At 36.5% G+C, this 23777-nt stretch overlaps 2 protein-coding genes and 1 long non-coding RNA gene across 3 annotated transcripts in view; 1 reads left to right on the top strand and 2 right to left on the bottom strand.

Moving 5' to 3' along the window:
• rcan2 (regulator of calcineurin 2) overlaps positions 1–7504 on the bottom strand; it is a 78488-nt gene extending 70984 nt beyond the window's left edge. Inside the window, exons 1-2 of the mRNA XM_051875457.1 lie at positions 7330–7504; positions 2791–3008 (exon numbers count right to left, since the gene is read on the bottom strand). Of these exons, the coding sequence (XP_051731417.1) occupies positions 2791–3006 (216 nt within the window). The 5' untranslated portion in view covers positions 3007–3008; positions 7330–7504. The remainder of the gene's footprint in view (positions 1–2790; positions 3009–7329) is intronic.
• A 113-nt stretch (positions 7505–7617) lies between these two features.
• Positions 7618–9336, top strand: LOC127501991 (uncharacterized). The gene is made up of 2 exons (XR_007926754.1): positions 7618–7748; positions 8710–9336. It is a non-coding gene; the product is annotated as an uncharacterized LOC127501991 (long non-coding RNA).
• LOC127501989 (24-hydroxycholesterol 7-alpha-hydroxylase) lies at positions 8804–23493 on the bottom strand. Its single transcript, XM_051874354.1, has 12 exons — positions 23161–23493; positions 21953–22088; positions 21570–21744; positions 21148–21297; positions 20916–21009; positions 20091–20186; positions 19912–20002; positions 18538–18671; positions 18205–18300; positions 17112–17200; positions 11630–11717; positions 8804–9668 (listed from the first exon to the last, which is right to left on the bottom strand). Exons 1-12 carry the CDS (start codon positions 23335–23337, stop codon positions 9600–9602), a joined length of 1395 nt encoding a protein of 464 aa, XP_051730314.1. The 5' UTR covers positions 23338–23493; the 3' UTR covers positions 8804–9599.
• Positions 23494–23777: the final 284 nt, after the last annotated feature.

A 23777-nucleotide genomic window follows, 5' to 3' on the forward strand; every position in this document is an offset into this window, starting at 1 on the left:
TCACATATAAATAAAATGTGTAAAATAAAAGCCTAATTCAATCTGTTCATCATATAAAGCGATCATGTCTCTTCAGAAAATTTGGACTAAACCGCTCATTTCAAACGGATTAGTTTTACGATATCTTAATGAGCTTTTTGAAGCATCAAAGTTGCAGTTGCGTAGCTGTCTATGGAGGAACAGAAATCTCTCAGATTTCATCAAAAAGATCTTCATTTACGTTCCGAAGATGAACTAAAGTCTTACGGGCTTGGATTGGAATGACATGAGGGTGAGTAATTAATGACAGAATTTTCATTTTTTTGGGTGAACTAACCCTTTAAAATAAAAAGCTGCATGACACCCACAGTGCCATAATGTTGTAGTGAAACTCTATTCAGGCTACAGTGTAACCTAACTTTTAACAAAAGCATTGAAGCCACACAACCTTGCCCCAAACCAAACTAACAGCATGATACAGCAAAGTCCCTGATTATGGATCACTGAATTCACCTTAAAAACTATAACTTTCAACACTGTTCTTGTTATGTAAGGAAATTAACCACACGAGTCATGCCAAGTCAGGTTCAAGTTAATGCGAGGCAAGAGGATACTTTTCAAGAAATACTGTGTGTGTGTTCGTATTAGTGGAGTCATTCAAGAGTAAAAAACAGGGCACTTGTTCTATTTCATAAGGAACCCTTCTGGAGCCTGTGACTCAATGGAGCGAGTCATGGACCACCTTTTACACAGCCCTTCAATCAGATGATCTAGTCTGTCTGAGAGTAGCTGTCAGGATGGATCAGTGTAAGAAGTGTATGTGCGTTTGTGTTCAGATTTCTTTTTCTATGTGTGTGTGATGCACTCCAGTGCAGGTCAGAGAGGCAGACAGACCTGGCAGAGCTCAGCATATCACATGATCGGTGTTCTTAAAACTGTTCGAAGAAGGTCTGGGCTAAATGTTCAGCTAGAGGTCAAATATTCAGTAACTGCTGTGTTTCCTGTTCCAAATGATGTAACGTTCAGGAGACATAAGTTGGCATGAAATGGAAATTCACCCTATCTATTTTCTAAATGTGTCTTAATGATATTATTGTGAATGATTCATCATCCATTAACTTTACCATATAATTTTTAATCAAAATGATGGCGTCAAAACTACATCTTCAAGTGAAACAACAGACTTCTTTCTGGTGATGTATGCTGGAATTTTCCAATCATTTAGTCCACTTAAACCCCCCTCCCATTCTTACAATCTACTGCAAATTCGCATTTAGATCTGCCTCCATCCAATCAATACCGATGGACAGAACCAAGTCCTGTTCTACATTTTTTTCGATAATCCAAAAATGTACATCATGATATGGAAGAAATGATTAGCCGCTACTTCTGTTACATTGCCAATTTAAAGACTATAGCTAAATGTTGATCTTAAAAGCAATAGTTTACCAAAATAAGGAAATTATGTCACCATCATGTCATCTTAACACATTTATCTTTCGTTCTGCCGTGTAACACAAAAGGAGATGTTAGGCAGAATGCTAATATTGGAAATATTTTGTCAATTTTGGACCCATTCTTATTTACTTGTATTGTATGCCGAGTTAACATTCTGCTTAACATCTCCTTTTATGTTTAACAAAAGAAAATCATATGGGTTTGAAACTACATGAGAGTGAAAATGATGACAGAATTAAAATTTTTGGGTGAGTTTTCACTCTTTAAAGTAGGCATGAAATAAAAATTTTATCTATTTGCATGTTATTAATACATGTATATGTTTCATTTTTAATCTTGTTTTATCAAAATGTCATAACTGGATTTTCTGGTGAAAATGTAGTGATATAAGCCTACTGTATGCAGAACTTCCACTTAAACTCCGCCTCTGCAAGCTCATGTTCATCTGTCACCATTTTTGAGTGCAACACCCAAAAATCCAATCGACAACCAATGAATGAATAGTCTGCGCTTTTTTTGTGATAATCTGTTACATTCGGATGTATGTCACAATACAGAAGAAAAGATCTGCTGCTACTTCCGATTCATCATGACTTCAAAAATTTCTCCCATGTTTTATCACCAAGGTGTTGAAGCCTAAAGCAACTCATTATAACTTCTATTACAGCTTTCCATTACTACATATGATAGTTTCAATCAGCCATGTAGCCCTTTGGTTCTGTATCTGTTGTGACAAAATAAGATGCTGAACTGAAACTACTGGAAGAAACTATTTAGGGGTTTCATCTGAATTTTGTCAATATTTTTGCCATAGGTCATCATAAGCAAATCATACCAGAAACAAAACCACAAATAGGCTTTCACAAGAAGTAAAAGATACTCCCTTGCCTCTAGGTGTAAACTCACTCCTTAGAGCGTTTGCAAATGAGAAGAAAGCAGTGTCGACGAGAGCCCACAAGCCAAATTTCACACCTGAAGTGGCCTACATGGATAATTGGGTTGGAGAGGCCTAATTCACAATCATGTAATGCAGGTCTAGGGAATTACTTTTCCACTGGAGCATTCTAGCATACCTACCAATCAAATTGCCTTTGTTCCTATGTCTCCACAAGGTTTTTACTGTGCTACAATAAATTTAAAACTATCTAAAGGGGGAAATATTGTTTCCTTTTAATGTTCTTCTCCTCTCTTTTCATGCTCTTTGACTCTTAAACTCAACCAGTCATATGAGTTTGTAATCTGAATAATGGCAGAAGGAGAGGTTGAAATGTTTTTAGAATCCTGTTTGGAAACAATAATTTTTGCAATTCCATTTGGTGCCACTGGTGGCGATGAACTTCCCTTTCACCTTACCTTTCCCTCATGGTCTTCAAATACTGATTGGTCCACGTTGCAGGCGAAGAGGGACGTGGGGAGATCATTGAAGTCGGTGATTTGTTGGAAACTGTCTCCCAGTGAGGACTCTCCTACGGTGGACTGCAGGACTACCAGCTCCTCTCCTCCTAGGAGGTAAACCCGCTGGAGGAATGGAGCGCTTCTCATGTTGGCAAATAAATGCTCTCCCTTCATGGCTGTAAGGGGTACACAACAATATCAAAAGTGGGGATGATTTCTAATATCACCAATTGCTTTCAGGATATATTCTACACTTTGCAGTCCACTTACACTGACATGTTTGCTTTTTGGCATGACTAAGGTCACTAATATATGGTTCCTAACTCATAAAATGAATAATCAATATCTTTCACCAGATCTTCTTTGTAGCTATACAAACTAAAGCATGAAAACAGTAACAGTAAACACAAACAAATACAGTCAACAACACTCAACAGTATAAATGTAGTGTCTTAAATATTGTTTAATCCACATTATTATTATTGTTCAATTGCTTACAGGCTGTATTCTACACTTTGCTATGGAAGCTTGTTTCCGCCACTAAATGAAAAATAAAAAAGGTAATTGCGACTTTTTATCTCACAATTCAGACTTTTTTTCTCACAATTGCGAGATATAAACTCGCAATGGCGAGTTTTAAAGTCCAATTTTGAGGGGGGAAAAATGACTTTTTTCTCAGAATCTCTCAATTCTGACTTTATAACACAATTATGTGGAAAAAAAAGTCAGAATTGCGAGAATCGCAAGAATCGCAATTTTGACTTTATAACACACAATTGCGACTTCATATCTCGCAATTCTGACTTTATAACTCGCAATTCCAAGTTTATATCTCCCAATTCTGACATTTTTCAATTGTACCTTTTTTATTTTTTATTCAGTGGCAGAAACAAGCTTCCATACTTTGCAGTTCACTTACAATGTTAGTCAAAGTTTAACAGCAACAACAATCATATTTAAGTTTGTCAAGCTCTAAAAAGGCCAAAATCACAAAAAGAACATCGTAAAGTGTCATAAACCTAGTCCATATGACTTTGTGTGTTTTAATGAAGCCACAAGACAAAAGTGTAAGTCATTATTGACTGATAATCAAAAAAAGATCCACCAGAGCACACATACAGGGTGAGAAATGACAGAATTTTCATTTTTGGGTGAACAATTCCTTTAAAATCATTGCTTTACATTTAAGCTCTTTTCCTTATATTGATTTAAACACATTTTATGGACTTACAAGAGGTCTGAGCAAGAGCTTTATAGAGAAATTTCACTATACCCAGACAGCATAAGAAACAGGAACCGGACTGACTAAAAACTGAACTAAACTGACTAAAATATAATCAATGTCATTCACCAGATCTTCTTAGCTATACAAAGGGTAAAGACAGTAACAGTAAGCACAAACAAATAGACGCAATAATATATAAGTATACTCTTATATACTGTTTAATAAATATTATTTAATTATAAACAGTGAAAACTAAAAAAGAAACTTAAAATACCCTCATGTTCTGTTGATGCTGACCCCAGTGATTTTTCTGTAAATTATATTATATATATATATATATATTTTTCCTCTTTTTCTTGTATTGCTTTAAACACATTTCCCAAAGGATGAACTGTTATTTTTCTCTGTACACTCAGGCAGCAAAAAAAGCTTGTCCTCATGACAGGTGACACGGAACTAGAACAGTTACCTCCCAGAACCTCATCGAGCAGATGTTAACCCCTGGCCTCGGTAACTAATGCTCCACCAAAAGATTAGGTGATGGGCTTAAAGCAGAGCCGGTCTCTTGTCAGCCCACACAAACAACAACGGCGAGTGGGGAACAGCTTGCACCCATTTCCATAGAGCTTTTCCACATGCCCATTCTTCCCATGATCCACCCTGACAAGCTTGGTCCGTGGGCAAAGCCAGCACTGTCGCCAGTGTCACACGCACTGTTAAATCTCCCGCAGCTATTTTGGGATCAATAGCCCATCACCAGCCACACATACACGCTCTCTAATGCACACGCGTGCTCTCACTTTCACTCAAGGCTATAGATAGAGGCTGGAGCTGTCTGGTTCAGTCTTGCCCTGTGTAAACGTGGCTAAAAATAGAATGAGGACTAATGAAATGCAGAGATTGTGAGGCACTTGATTAACATGAAGACTTCCAGACAGGGATCCATTTCATTTACAATATCACAATGACCCTGCTATGAGATAAGGATGTGCATAAACTATGCATGAGCATAGACATGCTATAGGCGCTCAGCTTTATTTACAGTGCCTTTAATTTGGGAAATGATCTTTAAAGCATACTGTTTAACTAAAGCTATAGACATGTTTGTTTGTTGGCATGACTAAGGTCACTAAACATGGGAAATATACAGTATGGTTCCTAACTCACCAAATAAATAATCAATATCATTCTCCAAGTCTTTATTATAGCTATACAAACTAAAGGGTGAAAACAGTACATACAAACAAATACAGTAAACAAGTTTACTCTTAAATATTGTTTAATCCACATGTAAGCAATAAGGTATGAGAGGCTGTGCTGTATCGTGAATAAGGCACGGCTGAAGGGCGTTGTTACCCCTTCAGCCCCTTCAGCCGTGACTTATTCACGATACAGCACTAGCCTCGAGTACCTTATTGCTTTTATAAAACAGTTACCACACAATACAAATATTAAAGGCAAAAATATGTATCAATACAACTTTCATGAAGTAAACTTTTATTAAAAGCCTTCCTTCCACCGGAAAAAATATTCCCTGACCGTGAACAGCAACAGAAGTTACATTATTACGCCATTAGATGGCAACAAAGACTGCCTTTATGAGTGTGTCAGTCAGTCGCGAAGACTTTTACATAGAAAAGACTGAATTGTTGTGAACACGGAACAAGACACAACTGACAAATGCTTTGACTACTACTGTAAGTCACGGGAAAACCCCTTAACTGTTAAAAGGACAAGATAATACATCAGACATTTAAACAGATTTTTTAGTATGAACATAGGACTGACTTTCTCTTCTACATAATACAGTAAGCTTCAATGAACAATATCAATGGAGAACATACAGTTTACGTTGCTGTGATACACAGAACCGCTGGGTGAAGCGGTCATAGCCGTGTTTTATTGTGAATAAAACACAGCTATTGACCAATCAGAATCAAGGACAGGAACTAACTGTTTTATAATATTATTTATAAAATAGGGGAAACTAGAAAGCTACTTAAAATACCCTTGTGTTTTGTTAATATTGACTTTACTCTGACCCCAATGATTTTTTTTTTTTTTTTTGGTGTATGATGTGCATACATACACAGTATACACAAACACTATTATATAACCAATTTGTATTATAAATAAACTCTATTTTCAATCTCTTATTTCTCCCATCAAATTGTTTTCATGACCTAAACCCATTTGACAGATGTTATTTTAGCAAAGTTAGCATGTTATTTTCAGAAATATGACTGTTCTACAATATTGCTTCTGTATGTGGTCAATCTAGTGTGGTCACACTAATCAGAAAATGTTATTTTATTCAACTTTTTTTTTACTTTTTATTTTTATTAAAAGGGCCTTGGGCTCTCTCAGATCACGAGGTTTTAAAAAAAACAGTCAAGTTATTATAGTTATTGCTTTAAAAAATTATTTCTAATGAAATGCTCTAACAGTTTATATTACAGCGCATGACCTTATTAGTTACAGCTAAGAGATTTTAAATGCCTTTGGGTACAAAAATTGTCTGTTTAAAGATAAATTATTCTGTATTACATAACATATATTCTGTTTTACTCTTTCAGTGCATAAAGGGCAAAATGAAAAGGGTAAGTGTCAATCACAGTCTACTGCAACCTGTTTGCTGCATCCCCCTTTGAGTCATCACTGGAGGAGCGGTCTCTCTGTCGTCATCACCTGACATTCACTTTTCTTCTATTCGCAATAAGGGTTTATTTTCGTCATTTCTCTCTGTCTGATGACTAATATAACAAACCCTTATGGTGAACATGCCACATCAACCTGTTCGAGCAACTGTCAATACAGCACACTACTGGCAGCGTCTGTCAAGGTCAAGGAGTGCACTTCAGAAACTAGGCTACTATTACAAATTCAACAGCTTCATCAAATGTCTTGCTATTCTTTTTAGTATTGTAAGCTTGGTTATTTTAGCACATCTGTCTACCAATGCAGACTTTCTAAGTTCTAAGTCCCCATAAACTCGTGTAAAAGTGATATGTTTAAAAGTGACATACACACAGGGCTTAAAGCAATGCATAATATAGTATAGTATACACTATAGTATATACTATATGATATATACTACATATAGAATAGTATGTAGTATAGAACACTAAATAATTTGACTCTCTCTCGCTTTCTCTCTCTCCCTCTCTCTCTCTGTGCATTTATAAAAGCAGAAACACCTGTCAAAAAAGCACTACAGTAGCCTGCAGATGCAGGATGATCTAATGGAGTAAGTCGACACGGTTTTTCGGTACCTGTGCGGGATGTGGCAGTCCGGTGTGCGTATCTTCTGCGCGGTGGTTTTGTCTCCCTCTCTTGCCTTTGTGAATCAAGCTCGCATTCCAGCTGCGATTCACTAATCTCCTGACGTTACTGCAGACAGCTTGATTCACCAATGACCGCCTCCCGGCATTCAAATGATGTTTGCTCAACCCACTAATGAAATGCAGCCCTGCGAGCGCGGGGGAGATTCTGGGACCAATAGCCTTCTCCTAAAAGCAGATATGCAAATTAGCGAAGTTACGTCAGAGGTTTCGCCAGCCGTTGGATGTTGCGGCGCTATGACACGTTCAGCAGGTTGTTTTTAGTAAATGTGGTGCAGGGCAAAGCAGAGATTTCTCGAAATGAATTATGTCAGACTCGAAAACACTGGCAGCACGGGTTGAATTGTGCGGTGAGTCGATTTAAACTAAATGCGATAAAACACGGGTGAGGTAGTGTTTATGGGTATCTAATAATACTATAATAAAAAAAGAAACCTTGCTGAGAGAAACAGTTTAAACGGTTAAACTGGTTTGCTGGTCTACGCTGGTCTCCTCTGTTTGCTGGTTTGGGGTACTTTTCAGCTGAAGACCAACTTTGATATGGCTAGGAAACCAGCTTTTAAGAACTTCAAACATCATGCTAAATATTATTATATAGCTTTTGCTCTATTCAGATAAACAAGGTAACATCACCAGTTTACCTCATTACAAACTAGCTACAGGGTGAACTCATATCATCATGACCACCACCCTCTTGATGTGAAAAGAAGTTTCTGTGTAATTTTTGCATTATAATTTAATTTTTATCATGTTAATGGCTGTTGAATTACAAAACTGGTATCATCTGATCAGTAGCACCCAGTTGTTTTTAGAGTTTTTTGTATATTTTTGTTTTTAATTGATTCTTATATGGAAGAACAAGAGTGTCAAATGAAATGCTTCATTTTGTTACATCACACCACTTTCGAGTATCCAAACATTGGTCTTCTGCTGAACATCTCTGGAATGTTGTAGGCTATTTGAAGTACCTCCCATGATTTGAGATGGTCCTCACTGCAGAACATGAGATCCAGGGGGTGAGGTTAGATTTAGATCCAACTCCTCCCACTTTACATATCACTAAACCTACCGGTCTTCACCCCCTGGATCTAAACCTACCCATCTCCACCCCCTGGATCTGGATCCAACTCCTCCCACTTTACATAACCCTAAACCTACCTGTCTCCGCCCCCTGGATCTCGTGTTCTGCAGTGAGGGGCAACTTGATGGTTTTGCAAAGTAGGCCATGTTTCTGGATCCAACATGCTAGTTGGTCCTGGAAGAACATTCATATCCAATCAGATTTTAAGTTTATATATGTTTGTTTGACAGGAATTTTTCCAGGATCAACAAAAGATGATGTTTGCTTGGCAAAATCACAGTCACATGGTTGGTAAGTAAATGAAAATATAAAGAAGAAGGAAACTTCTTCAGGAAAACATGTTCTTTATTAAAACACAATTAAACTAGTTATTTATTGAAACACACTGCAAAGTAGCACAAAATGTTTCTTCTTCCAAAATGTATACAACACCAGTGATTGATTCAATCAAGTACATCTTCAAATTTAATTAATGTAAACATTCTATTTGCCTTATAAATTAAAGATGCTTGCATCCAAGCACATAAAATTGCTCCATGTTACAGACTACAAGACAGATGTGTTTATAGGAACAATCCTTTTCACCACTACAGAAAAGAAGCACAGTGTTTATACATGTAATAATGTGTTTACATATTTCTGCTTCACAAAAGAGAACCTCCACTTACTTATATTGTCTATAAACTTTGTCCATATCATGCACAAGATGTTTAGCTGTAATATATGACTGCAGTCGCATACGGCAATACATTTTTTTTTTTTCATACATCCTGAAAATGATAAAGTCTCTCAGTCTGGGAGAGGAATTTCCACAACCTCATGCTTTCTGATATATATCATCTCTATTATGCCATCAATTATATAAGAGGTTGACCCAACAAAACTGTAATATATATAAAAGCTAATATCCTAAATTACCTTTAGCATTGTATGATTTTCTTGTTTCCTTTAGAGGGATATAGTATTTGCCTGTGTCCAAGTCACTGTTTAACATTCACCATGATGCTTAAAACCTCTGATGCTCAGCCCAGGATGTTCTGTGGTTGATCTCTGCAACTCTTATGTCAAGACTGTCAACAAAGCTCTAAAGCAGTAGCACAGCCCTCTGAACACAAGCGCTCTATCTATGCTTGTATCTCACTGTACAGGGTCCATCTGGCTGTTGGGTTCCCACCAAATGCAGAGGGCTCTACAAAAACCAGAGACATATATTTACCAAGTGCAATGACCACATGCATATGACATACAAACCAAGTAAGTATTTGGACACCCTTACAATGTATGAATTTATTGCATTATATGCAAAAATACTGTATAAAAGCAATATAAAACTTTTCTTTTTTGACTACTACACTACTGTTTCGTTCAAAATATATTTTTAATGTTTTTGAAATAAGTCTCTTGCATTTATTTGATTAAAAATTCTTTAAAACAGTAATGTTGTAAAATATTATTCCAATTTAAAATTACCGTTTTCTATTTGAATATATTTGAAAGGTGCAATATGTAAGATTTTTGGATTAATATATCCAAAAACCATTAGAACAGTGTTATATATTTTATTTATTTATATATATACATATAATATTTTCTTGACTTGTGTACTTATATTATCCCAGATGTTTCCAAGAATGTTTAAATCCAGAGAAATAAGAGTTGTATTTTGTAGAAACCATGGAAACACCAAATACGCTTTAATATATTATATGGGAAGGGAACAACTGTTTGGATACATTTATAGACAGAAAACTAATCATTGTTATATAGCTCAACATGTTTAGTCTTATTGTGTGAATCTCATTTTCTTGATTTTGCCTCAGAGAAAAACACTATTTTGTCAAGTGGCTAACATAACATAATCAGATGCAGCTTTATTTTTAGTAACAGTAATACAGCATTTTCTCCGTCATACAATATGTTTTAAAATGAATTGCATGCCATTTAGCATCACAAGCCATCCAGAATTTATCAATATGATATTCTAATATCGATCTAGCTTACTGCAGTGTGCAACAAGTGTCTCATAGCAGCCGCCGAGCGAACGCACAGAGTAACGTTAACGTTATAACATCATTTTCAACACACTCAAATGTATTTAATATGATAAACAGCGCTGCGTTACCCCTATATACTCTTGACTGGAAGAAGCAGAAGCGGCGACTGCGCCATAATAAAAGTTCCGCTGCTCTCGAGACGTGTGTCATGCTCGTCTCTCATTAGCAATCGCTCCAACTGCCTCATTCTGCACAAACATGATTTCTGCCCGAGTCCCGTCGGATTCTTTTCCTCCGGCTGTGAGGTGAAGACAACAACTCTCCTGATTCCATGCTCAATCTCGCCGTCATCAAGCTACGCCTTTGTTTTGAATAGGCGACCTCTAGCGGCGAAAAACTATGTATTGTGCCTTTAAAATGTAATTTATTCCTGTGATGCAGTTTTTAGCATCATTACTCCAGTCTTCAGTGTCACATGATCCTTCAGAAATCATTCTAACATTTCTTATTATTATTAATGTTGAAAACAGTTGTGCTGCTTCATATTTTTGTGTAAACCATAATACATTTTTGTAAGGATTCTTTAAGTAGAACGTTCAAAAGAACAGCATTTATTTGAAATAGAAATTATTTGTAACATTGTAAATGTCTTATGATCAATGTAATGTTTTCTTGCTGAATAAAAGTATTCATTTCTACTGTATCTTACTGACCGCAAACTGTATATATTGTGTTATATTATAATATTTATAATTTTGTTATGGGAATGTTGTTTGATAATAAAAAATAAAAATATATATATATAAAAAATAAATATAAACGATTTAAATATAAACCATTGCTGTAAAACAGAAATGTTGTTCCTCTCCTTATGACCATAAAATACATAAATGCATGATTCATGTCTAGATCCACGCTCCTGGAATGAACTTATTCGTTGGTGGGCGAAACTTACAAAGCTATTTTTGGTCAGGCCTGAGAATTGCAAGGGTAAAGAGCAGGACGGTGCTTAAGCATTAGATTGGGCCCTTGTTGGGTAAATACTGCCATAGGAACACATCTGGAAATGATTAACCTAATGCCTACTTTGAAGCCATCTCTTTCAAGGCTTATTTACCATTCTCTATTGGATGTTACTCTTTCTCAGGCTGCTTACCGGTTTAGGCACTGGATCCAACAGGGTGAATTCAAACTTGTAGAGGATGAGGGCAACAAACATATGCAGTTCCATAATGGCGTACCACCTGATGACACAATAAACAACAAGTGGTTCATTTTCTTTTTCATGTGCTCTTTCTCATTAAGAAAATTTTCTAGAAGCAAACTCATCGCTCTGAAGTGCTCATCACTTCACAAGCTGGCTTGAATAGCACTATGTGTATTAGTATTCTGATGGAATATTGCATTCTGTCTAGCTGCCACCCTCCCTCGAGTGCTACCGAATACTGGGAAAACTGCAGGTAGAAAAGCAAATTGTGAATGAATGTCTTGTGTTGTGTTCAAATTCCAGGTGCATTCATAGCCACAGTGGCCTTCTTTGGCAGATGGGGAAGAGGAATATCAGATGCAGCTAAGTAAAGATAGTTCCTGGGTGAGACAGAGAAAGGAATAATGGTAGGCAATAAAGCGAGGGCGAGAGATGCAAGTCATGTTTCTCGAAATAATCAGCCCAAATAACCTTGAGGGCCGTGACTCATTCAGGGGCACTGTGTTAGTGACGCAAGTAGCCAATCTCCTAAAATGATCAAAATCAAATCAGATTGAGTGAGGAAAATGAAATACGTGGGTGTGCCACACTCAGTGTACTAATTTATGGCCACGTCCAGCTGAGGGATCTATACAAGCCTGAGAAATCATTACAGAGCCACCTTATGCAATGTGACATTTGAATGCAGGAAGTTGGTAAGCATAGATTGAATATTTCAATGGCATTTGAAATGATTGAGAATGTGATAGTGATGTTAAATGGAGCTATGCAGTGTTGGCGGTAATGCATTACAAGTAACACGAGTTGCGTAATCAGATACTTTTTTCAAGTATAGTAAAGTAATGCATTACTTTTAAATTTACAACAAAATATCCAAGTTATTTTTTCAAATAAGTATTGCAAGTTACTTTATTTTCCCATTTAGTGACTTTGACACCTCTCCTGTCCCCATGTTATAGAGTGATTGATTGTTGAACAAAATGGCTACATCCAAAAACTGAAAAATGCTGCCTTCGGAGGACGTTAAGTTAACTTCGTTAAGTCCACGAGACCTTAGAGTGTCACATTTGTCAATTTTAGGCTTCAGAAGGGTGCTCACAAGCGCCCCCTTTGCGGCCGATATGCACCCTCAATGCGCACTTCACACTGGTGCGAGCTCCGCGGCAGACTTCATCCCGACAGTCAAAGCAGCATTACGTCACGAAAGTGCAGACTCATAGGAAGACCGCGAGTGTTTAGGGTGCCATTTGGGATTCAGCCTAACCCTGCATCCTAATGTGCATACTATCCACCCTATCTGCCCTAAATAGTATTGAATTTAATGTCACATACTATTTAGGATGGATAGTATGCACATTAGGATGCAGGCTAAGGCCCGGTCCCAAATTGCACCCTAAACCCTCATGGTCTTCCTGTGTCCGCACTTTCGTGCCGCTTTGACTGCCGGGTAAAGTCCTCTGCGTAGCTCGCAGACTTGCGGGCTCAGCTGAAGTGCGCATCGAGGGTGCATAGCGGCCACAAAGGGGGCGCTCGCGAGCACCCTTCTGAAACCTAAAATGATGAATGGGACACCTTACAGTCTCATGGACTTAATGGACATGCGCACGCAGCAGCCATCGGAAGTCCACAAGACCGAAAGTGCATAGAAGTGTGCCATTTGGGATTCAGCCTAATAGTGTTGAACTCTATTCTCCTGCTTTCTATTCTTCTGTAATCGAGGATGGCAGCACAGCTGAAAGGTTTGTTTGAGCTGCGCCCTCTACTGTACAGGCGTGAATTTGCATTTCCTTCAGGCTTATTCATTTAACTTTAGGTATGAAAGGGCCTTTACATTTGCCAAAAATATAATTTTTTTAATGTGTGTTATTAAAAAACAAACAAGCAAGCCCTGCCCAGGAAAAATTAATGCAAAAGTAACACATTACTTTCCATTAAAAGTAACTGAGTAAAGCAATTAATTACTTTTTTAGGGAGTAACGCAATATTGCAACACATTACATTTAAAACACATTTCCCAACACTGGTGCTATGCATAATAGAAAATGAATTTTGGAATTTTTGTATATTTGTTTAAATAATTAATTTTTTAATTTTATTATCTATTATTTTTATATTTAGCTCCCAATATCTATCACCCTTCCTCTCTATATTGCTCCACCTTTCTCTTACTTTTTCTATTATCTGTTTCTCCATCTCATATATTCCCAGACTGATAATGCATCTGTTCTGGAGGGCCTCGAAAGGTCACTGGTCTGTGCCTATGCTTTTGATCTTCCTGTGCAGCTGGGAAAGTTGTCCCAGTCTTTATACGGCTCTATTAACGTCATACTGACCCTGGCCGCATACTCCCCATGGCCTTGATGATGTCATCAGCAGGGGCCCAAAGGGCTGGGACATTAGGGCCAAGAATGCTCAGTACAACATAAAAGCAATGCCATGGATTTATATCAGCATGGCACTATACCAGGAATGGGGCCATAGTGCACACTATCAGTAATGCAGCTCCATGATTTACAAGCATCACCTGTAAATCGAATCACACCCTGGCAAAGTTCTTGGTGGTAGCAGCTATAAACTTTTCGTGCCAGCTTTGGTGTAAATAACCCAAGGAAACTGACATTCTCAGCAATAGAGCCAAAGGGGAAAAGATGGGCTGGTGCAGCTTGTGGCATTTGCTATAGGCCAAAAACAACCCATAGTGTTCCTGCTACAGGCCAAACCTTGCTAGAATGCAAAAACAGCCCCCAACTGACCTACTGGCTTCCAACGTTCATAAACGTAGCTTTTATTATATTTTAATATTTATTTATTTATTTATTTAATTAAATTTGAAATGTAATTAAAATATGATTACATTACATTAAAATATGATTACAATAAAATTAAAATTGTATTTTAATTTTAATATATTTGAAAATGGATATATATATATATATATATATATGTGTGTGTGTGTGTGTGTGTGTGTATATATGTATATATATATATATATATATATATATATATATTGCAGTTTTCAAATGTAATAAAATTTTATAATTTTATTTTTTTAGAAAGAGAGATGGCTGAGAAACATTGCAAAAGAGAAAAGGTCAGAGGAATATCACTGAAAAAAACGGTTATGATCAAGCAAGAGCTTTACGACCCGTGTTAATATTAGAAAAGCTTTCCAGCGCTGTAGAGACTTAAGCGGGAAGGCCTGAAAACTAACACAGAGGTTGCGTTGTTTCTGCTCCATACATGAGTAACATGGGTTTTGCACAGAACCAAGATGCTGTTGTTGTGATGTTAGCTAGTAACAGGACAGTTTTTGTCATTGTTTGTCTGGAGCTGGTGTGCTGATGGCGACCAACAGCCAACTCTTGTTTTTTTGTACTGTACTGGGCTGCGTTTCCCAAAAGCATCATAAGCTTAAGTTGATTGTAGCTCCATTGGTGGCAATGGAGCTACGATCAACTTAGGCTTACGATGCTTTTGGGAAACACAGCCCTGTACAGTATGTTCATTTTTTGTTCTTCCTTGTTGTTCGTTCATCATCTTTGCTCTATTTTTCGCAAAGCATTATTTTTGCATTGCTTCAGCTTTGATAAAGAGACATCCACTCTTTCATTGCGTGTTCGTGCGTTTTGGGGGCGGAGCAATGAAGGGAGGGGTGTGTTTGTTTGGGCTGATTTCAAATATCAAGAGTTTCTCAGAAATTTTTTTTGTTTGTTTTTTTTTTTTTTTTTTGCATGATTTAAGCTAGAGAATCTTTTTAGTATGAGACCATTGTTGTCAGATTTTGTTACTAAATAAAATTTTATTGCTTACTCAAATGTAATCTTAATATTTTCTTTCTATCTAAATCTTAAGATTTCAGTCTTTCCCCATTCAAGTAAACTGAAGCTGTATGTGCTTGACTGGAAAAGTAACTAAAATGCAGCCAGATGTGCATGGCATGAAAGCCCTAACATCTCTGAGCTGACTTCATGATGATGCAACAAGTTCAGTTGTGTTATTTGTGCAAAGTTCAGTGAAGATCAAGACAAAGACCAGCTGTCAAAGGAAAAAAGAAACAATGATCAGCACATAAGATGATGCACTACGATAAAACATACATTTAAAAAAAATGAAATTCTGCTCCTTAGTAAATTTGCCGAATTAAAATTAGCGAGATTCTTGAAATATAAAAAAATTAATTTCATGGAATTGTTTACCAGCATGCAGTGGCATGATTAAATCTGCAAGTCAATTTACAATTTTTTTTTTTTTTTTGCGTTATTTGCACTAGTGGTTGTGTTTGCTGTCCCTTGAGTAATAAGTGATGTTGTGTGTCAAGTGCATCTTTTTCCTTAAATATGTGGTTGTCACCATTGTAGTTTATGTGTTGGAAGTCCCCATGAAATCAAAATTGAAGTTTTTTGGCTTTTAGTATGAATATGTTAGTCTTACTGTGATCTATAAGCTAGTGTGCTCCAAAACAATGACAGAATTCACATTTAGAAGATATAAGCTTTCAAAACTTAGAGTCTCTCTCTTTCTCCGGTAATGATCAACGATTTTGATGACATCATCCCTTTAGCTTCTCATCAGATTTTCTGTCCAATCAAATGCTCTCTAGAATCTAAAGCGTTCCACCCCCTACATTATAAGTAGACGCTGAAGCTGCTGCTAAAATCGTTCACTTTTTCACACATTTACTCTTTTCTACATGGTGAATGGCACATAGTGCACTATATGGGGGATAGGGAAGGATTCAGACAGTGTAAATATGCTTTCCATTGGGGTGAATGAAGTCTGGTTTCACATTAGTGTCATGCGAGCCACCTCAGCACGCACACACAGTCTGCTCCGGTCCAAAGACACGATAGCACAGAGCGGATCATATGTGCGAGTCGGTGCATACCAGAAAACGTATCGGACCCATTTGAATTCTGCACAGAATGCTATTTTAAAGGAGATATAGAGGAGATTAGGAGGGGAAGTGGTTAGAACTGCGGCTTTAGCAAGCTCAACGGCTCTGGCTGAGCTGTGATATAAACAAAACTCTATTGGCCAAATTAAAAAAGGGGAGGAGCTGTTTGATATGTCCCACAGTGTCTTCCTGTTTCAGTGGAAATCACATCAACACATTGAATAATGCTGCACTATTAAAGGCACTTCAGTGGGCCTTAAAGGAAGAAAATTTTGGATGAAAATATAGTTATAAAAACAATCGATGTGTTGCAACATGTTGATTATCAGTAGCAAACAAGAAGCTGAAAATGAAATATAAATACATTTATTACTGTTTTTACTTTTAAAACTTTTTATCTAGAATACATGAAAAAATTAAATTACATATTTAATTGCATGGAATACTTTCCTCGATTTAGTGAAGTTTATTGAATGTTATAATTTTTTTCAAGTGTACACAAAGATTATTTCATATAAACACAAGAGTTTTTCTAACCTTCCTGGGCACTGATTTTTCCCCCCTCCAAATGCCACAAACCCTTCCAAATGGACATTCTTTTCTAAATCTGCCTTTTCCCATCGTTCCTGTGGGAAGAAAAGTTTCATTAAAAATAATCCACTCAGACGAGAGCCAGTCCAGAATACACCAATAGAGCCCATCTTCCAGCACTCAAAGATTTAATTTAATAACTAGACATATTTACAGTAATCTCTGAATAACTCTCAATGCAATGTCTATCCATTCACTAATGCGGCTTTAAAATCAATAATTAATAATTGCATAAATCAATAATTGCTCGAGTTACATTAACAACTCAAAAGCCGACAAAATTAAAGCAACTTTTGAATTGGTTAAAAAGTCCAGCCCTCCAAGGTTGTCATAGATTCGAAACAATGTGTAGTTTTCCAATGGAAAAGAAAACTGAATATCCATTTAGACAGCAGCCATATCCATTCAGTGTGTAAAATATTTAGATTCCATTTAGGAAAAAAATGACTCTTTAACACACTCTTTGAGCAAATTTAAGTGCATTTCCACTGTTTGAGAGAGAGTTTTTACTAACAGGGTGGCTTTGATTTGAAAGTAAACATATCTTTTGCTAAAAACCCTATTTAAAGCATACAGTACAGATGTAGGTCTGACCCAGTCTCTGTGAGCTGTTTTATTTCTTTCAAGACATTAGTAGACAGAAATGTAATGGGATCTCTATAGGCGTTTGCCGGAAGGTTAATTGTGAAGATAACTGTCAGGCCTATTATTCCTGTTTTAATGGAGCACAGCTGGAGTTTTCAAGCACATTGTGACCAGCACTCTACAGCTTGCCAGACAAAATGGAAGGAAGTTTTACTGAAAGAAAATACTAATAAAAGAGGTGCCGGTTCTATCTTTGATACTTCATAGAGCAAGACAAACTACGTAAAAAAGAGTCCTCAAAAGTACGGGAACATTTAATAGTAAAGCACTTTATTTGCAGGAAAAAAGCATTTTATGAGCATGTGTCTTTTGTCTATTTTATTTTGGTTTATAGTGGAATTTGTGTTAACCTCATCCTGTGGCTGAGGTCATTCAGAAAGGTGAAGTTACTCACAGGTTTGAAATCTTCTGGGTCTGGGAAATACTTGGGGTTTCGGTGAGCCCAGTAAGGAGACAACATCAGCATGTCTCCAGGTGGGACAATATAATTCTGAAAGCAGAAAACACTAAATACAGTTCTTTTTTAGCTAACAGAAAGCCTGTGAAAGGGCAGATCTCGATCTCTCTCTCTCATATATATTTCTTCTTAGCTTTTTTCTCCTTATTGTACATACGGTTTATTGTACATGCTGTTTATGTGCTACATACTATAGTATTTGTTCTGCATAAATACAAAAGAATCACTGAAAAAAATACATTGTACACTGAATAATCTGTCACGGCTGACCTGTAATTTGAGAGGTCGCACTACTTTACGAGTGATGGCTCCAGGGGCCCTCAGCCGAATGCCTTCCATGATACACCACTTCACATATGGCATCCGCTGTAAGTCATCTAGGGTCACCTTTGTCTTCTCCTTGTCTTAAATGCAAAGCAAACACACAAGCACTCTAGTGACTATCCATAGCTGTAAGTACTACTGATGTGTGCTTAAGAGAAAGTCTATTTCAGTATGAACAAAGCCTGGATGGATCTGTCTAAACAGAAGCACAATGAAACAATTTTATACTTATAGCCTATTTAACCGTCATGTGCTCTTGCGTTATGCATATAGAGGTGCATATGGTTCATTTTGACAACATGACAATAATGGTTATTAATGCATATGGAATTACTGGTCTTATTTTCTTAGCAGATTTGATAGAAAAAAATAATACTTAAATGTAAGGCTTGTCAAGCACAATGCTTGAGAGCTTGCTGTCCTCTAGTGGATTTGTGAGGAAATTCATGTATAAGTGGTCCCAAATATTGAGAGACAGAGCATAATATAACTATATATAAATTATATTATATAATATCATTTTTATTCCATTACATTTCTAACTGTTTGAACAAATAATAACTATTGATCTAATAGGCATCATGTAGACTATACCATTCAAAAGATTTGGGTAGATATTTTTTAAAGTTACTTTTATTCTGCAATGGTGCATTAAATTAATTAAAAGTGACAGTAAAGACTTGTTACATTGTTACAAATAAACCTGTTTCAAATAAATGCTGTTGTTTTTGTTCATCAAAGAATCCTAAAAAACAAAAAGTATATCAAAATTATTCAAAATATTAAGCAACACAGCTGTTTTATATATTGATAATAATAAGAAAATGTTGCTATTAGAATGATTAGAATGATTTCTGAAGGATCATGTGACACTGAAGACAGGAGTAATGATGCTGAAAATTCAGCTTTGCTTCACAGGAATAAATTACTTCACATTTAAAATGTAGTAAAATAGAAAACAGGTATATTAAATTGTAATATTACTATATATATATATAATATATATATATATATATATATATATATATATAATACACACACACACTGTATTTTATTGAATAAATGCAGCCTGCATTAGATGCAGTGAGCATTAGAGACTCTACAAAAAGTCAGAAACATTGAAAAATCTTACAGACACTCACATTTGAATAAAGTTACATGAATAAAGTTAGTTCATGTTTATAGCTTATATTTATAATTAGTTTCAATTATAAACTGTTCCCAAAAATATCTTTTTTTTTTTTTTTGTCTAATGTTGGCTGAGAGTGGGGAATGAGCTATAAAGATTAAAACCCATTGGTTTTGAGAGATTGGTTTTACCTTGGTCACCGAGGGCAGTGCTGATCTGATCCATTGCAATCTTATACACTGCAGGATTGGACAAAATAAAAGCAATGGCCCAAAATGTTATCTAGAATAAAGTGAAACGTTTGGTATCAGTAACATTCTGTTCATCTGTTAATAACACCAGCACTTACATAAACCTCTCACTCACTTACTGGTATAGCATTTGCCAGGGAAGCCCAAAGCAAAAGTAAACCATAATTGGGTAGATATTTGTCAGGTACTGAAGTAGCCAGGTGCTGTAGTAAAGTCTAAGGAGAAACAGTGACAGATTATGAACTCTTTGGCTTTATTAGTCCACCCAAAAATTTAAATTCTGTCATCCTTTACTCACCCTCATATCATTCCAAACCTGTATGCATTTCTTTCTTCACTGAATGCAAAAGAAGGTATTTTATAGAATGCTGATAACCAAACAGTTTCAATTCCGATTGACTTCCATTGTATTTTTTGTCCATACAATGGAAGTCAATGAGAACAAAAACTATTTCGTTACCAACGTTCTTCAAAAACCAAGGTTTAGACGACATGAGGGTGAGTAAATGATGACAGAATTTTAATTTTTGGGTACACTATCCCTTTAAACTACGGCCAGGTACGGCAGATAGAATGAGTCTGTTATGCTGATTACCTGATTATTATGCTGCATATATATGTCTTATAGTCCTACAAAAAGAGGCTTGGAAGCCTGAATGGAACTCTTTAGCTCCCTCTATTGGTGCAAACATGTTAAACTCTATGTCATAAACATTAAACACTATGCCACATGTTTTGAGATCAACATCATAAGTAAAATTTTAAAAGATAATTCCACTGTTTTTGACAGCACTGTATGGAGAGTGAAACAGTTAGCACATATAAGCACTCCATTTTGGTTTCCAAGTATTTAAGGTTTTACATTTCTACGATCCCCATAAAGGCCATATTGTCTTTTATCATCAACATGTGGAGGAACTTTTAGCATAAATGACCTATATTACCTTTCCATAACTCTCACTGTAGAGAGTCTCCTCAGCTTTGGCAACCATATTTCTTAGCAGAGAAAGGAGCCATTGCTTTGAGTTTGCCCATTCCCTGAAGACAGAAAAGAAACCTCCTTCAGTCAAAAACCTTGAGTTGATTATCATCAACTTGTGTAAATATGATTCAGGAGACTAATTGTGTTTAATAATTGCAGTTTTCGGTCATATTGTGGCAGTACTGCTCACATACTTCAGGAACATGTCTGGGAGTTGGGAGCCGTACTCAAATCCATCATCATATGTTGTGAACTTCTCAAGGAACACCTGCCTGGATAGGGCGCTACTGGGGGAGTTATATCGGCCCAGTAAGTTACTCATCACTGCTGGATACATGACACTCCTGAAAACAAGTTAAGAAGTGTCTAATACAGTTTTAAAGAAAAATGATTACTTGAATTTATCTTATCAGATTACAGGATTAATGTAGCAGATTATAATATATTATAGTCTACATATCATAAGCATAATCTAATGATACGCAGTGGCATTATTAGGCACAGAATTTCCCATTTCCGTGTTAACCCATTGCTGTAAAATGTATGGAAGGTATGTCTAGTGTTCTCTAAGGGGAACTTTAGCACAATGTAAATAATTGATGTAGGAAGACTATACTTGATGAGCTCATGTAGCTGTCCAGATCCTTCACTTCCAAGTCTCTCCAAATGGTCATTAAATTCTTCACAGAGATGAGCGGAGAGCATTGCCGTGTTGCCCGGAGTCAATCTGCCCTTGATCATGGCAAAACAGGTCGGATGGGTCTTAAAGAAAATGTCTTTGCTGATAGAAGCTGGACAAGAACCCAAACAAGGTTAACATGAGTTATCACATTATCACTGCCTACAGTATTGATGACGTTAAATCATCAGCAAGGACTGTAATAAATCTTATATTGAGTTCAGAGTCTGTTCTAAGGTCACATATAAAAGAGCAATGATGTAGATTCATGAGCTTTAGCAATCAATTATAAAACTAAACATTTAATGCAAACATTGTACCTGTGTTGTGAACAGGTTCTTGCACTGCTTGTTCAAAATCAACATCTTTGGAGGAGAAAAAAGCTCGGAAGTCCTCATTTAAGGTCACAAATGTCAGTCTCTTCCCAGCAGCTACAACAGTGAAAATTGGTCCATACTAGGAAACAAACACACTATTATACTTTTAAGAATTGTATTTTATTATTTCTATTTCATACAAATAATTACATCAATGAAAAAGTACAGTACAAAACAGGCAATTTATTTAGTGACCCCTAGTGAACCTTAAAAGACTTGAAAGCACTCTTTTTGTGTGATTTTTGCCTTGGCAGAAGCAATTACTGAATTTTAAAGCAGTTGTCCATTCAGCAAACCTCTCATTAGCGTCGATGCTTTCATAGAACTGGCACAGCGGTGCCCAGAACAAAAATTGTGTCAAAAAAGGCCACTATGTGCAGCTCCTGCCCTAGTTGCATAAATTAATGGTGCTGAACTGAGCTGTCCTCAAACTCGGTTAGTATGGCACAGCTCAAAAACAAAACACACCAAGACTGGCCACAGGGTTCCAGCACAGTATTTTTGCAGATGGTAATGGAAGTAGAAGCAGCCAGCCATCACAAAAAAAAAAAATCTTGCAATCCCATAATATTAATAATTATGCATGCATTATGTAAATAAATAAGCATGGTAAAGCAAAGAATTTTATTTAGATAGAAAGCCTGTGTACATTTTCTAATATTGATTATATTATAATAATTTACGGCTAACTTTAAGATACAATTGAAACCATAAAATTATATAAAATTTTAATGTATATCTTGTTACTTTTAAAATTTTAATTGTCACAACTTTTACATTTTTCGCACAATAGTTAAGTGCAGCAGGTTCATCATAATTTGCATGGGAGGAGCTGGACTTCTGGACCCTCTGGCAGACCAACCCCGTATGATTTATGCCACAAACAATTTGCAGCCTTTTAAATACAGTTTTACATATATTTTTTAATTTTTTTGTAAAAAAAAAAAAAAATTACATCACTGAAATCAAATGTCTGAAATCCCACTGCACTGTCACATGCATAAATGAAAGTTATATACACATCTTATATGGGGGGAAAAAATATGTATGTGTGTGTGTGTGTGTGTGTGTGTGTGTGTGTGTATGCATGCAGTGCATCAAATACAGTTATGATTCTTCATGCAAGTAATTTTCTCGATGGGCAAACTTACTTTGGCTCTGGCTTGCTGGATGAAATGCAAAGGTGCTTTGCCAAATTCAAAAGCAGCACCAAACCAAGGTATCCAACCTCTTATGCATGGAGGAGCATTGGGATGGCTTTTACCAAAAATAAGATGAAAAGAAATCATCACAACTGACACCGTCAAAATCAAAGTAATCCATTCCATCGCAACTTAGAGTCCAATGATGTTCGACTGGAACGCATATAATGAGTCTGTGTGGAAAAAGTCCCGTTAACTTATCTGATAACACTGGTAACGTATCAGATCGGATTTCCTCATTGTGATCTCTGATGAGCAGAGCCATGACACAGCTAACCCCTCCCACTCTAAACAAACTATCTGTATCATTAGCCCCTCCTATTACAACACTAACCCCTCCCGCAATCTTCTCGCACCATAACATAACCCCACCTACTGTATATTTAGCCCCTCCCTTTATCTCGATAGCTCCTCCCACTGCGACAGGTGTTGCTACTTGTAGGATATTGCGCTGCTGACTGAGCAGTTCAGTCCACTTCAGTTGATCGATTTTGGTGGTTGAACGCGTACGCCTATAGAAGTAGATGATTTCTAATGATGAACTAATATAGATAGATTGATATGAC

This window comes from Ctenopharyngodon idella, chromosome 20 (genome assembly GCF_019924925.1).
Source record: "Ctenopharyngodon idella isolate HZGC_01 chromosome 20, HZGC01, whole genome shotgun sequence".
Taxonomy (NCBI): Eukaryota; Metazoa; Chordata; class Actinopteri; order Cypriniformes; family Xenocyprididae; genus Ctenopharyngodon; species Ctenopharyngodon idella.

What these genes read in the sequence shown, in the direction of transcription:
- LOC127501989 (XM_051874354.1), bottom strand. Translation starts at nt 23,337, where the DNA reads ATGGAATGGATTACTTTGATTTTGACGGTGTCAGTTGTGATGATTTCT. An exon ending in AGAACCTGTTCACAACACAG is followed by an intron (nt 21,745 to 21,952) that starts GTACAATGTTTG and finishes GTTCTTGTCCAG; the next exon opens with CTTCTATCAGCAAAGACATT. An exon ending in CACTGCCCTCGGTGACCAAG is followed by an intron (nt 18,672 to 19,911) that starts GTAAAACCAATC and finishes TTTGCATTTAAG; the next exon opens with ACAAGGAGAAGACAAAGGTG.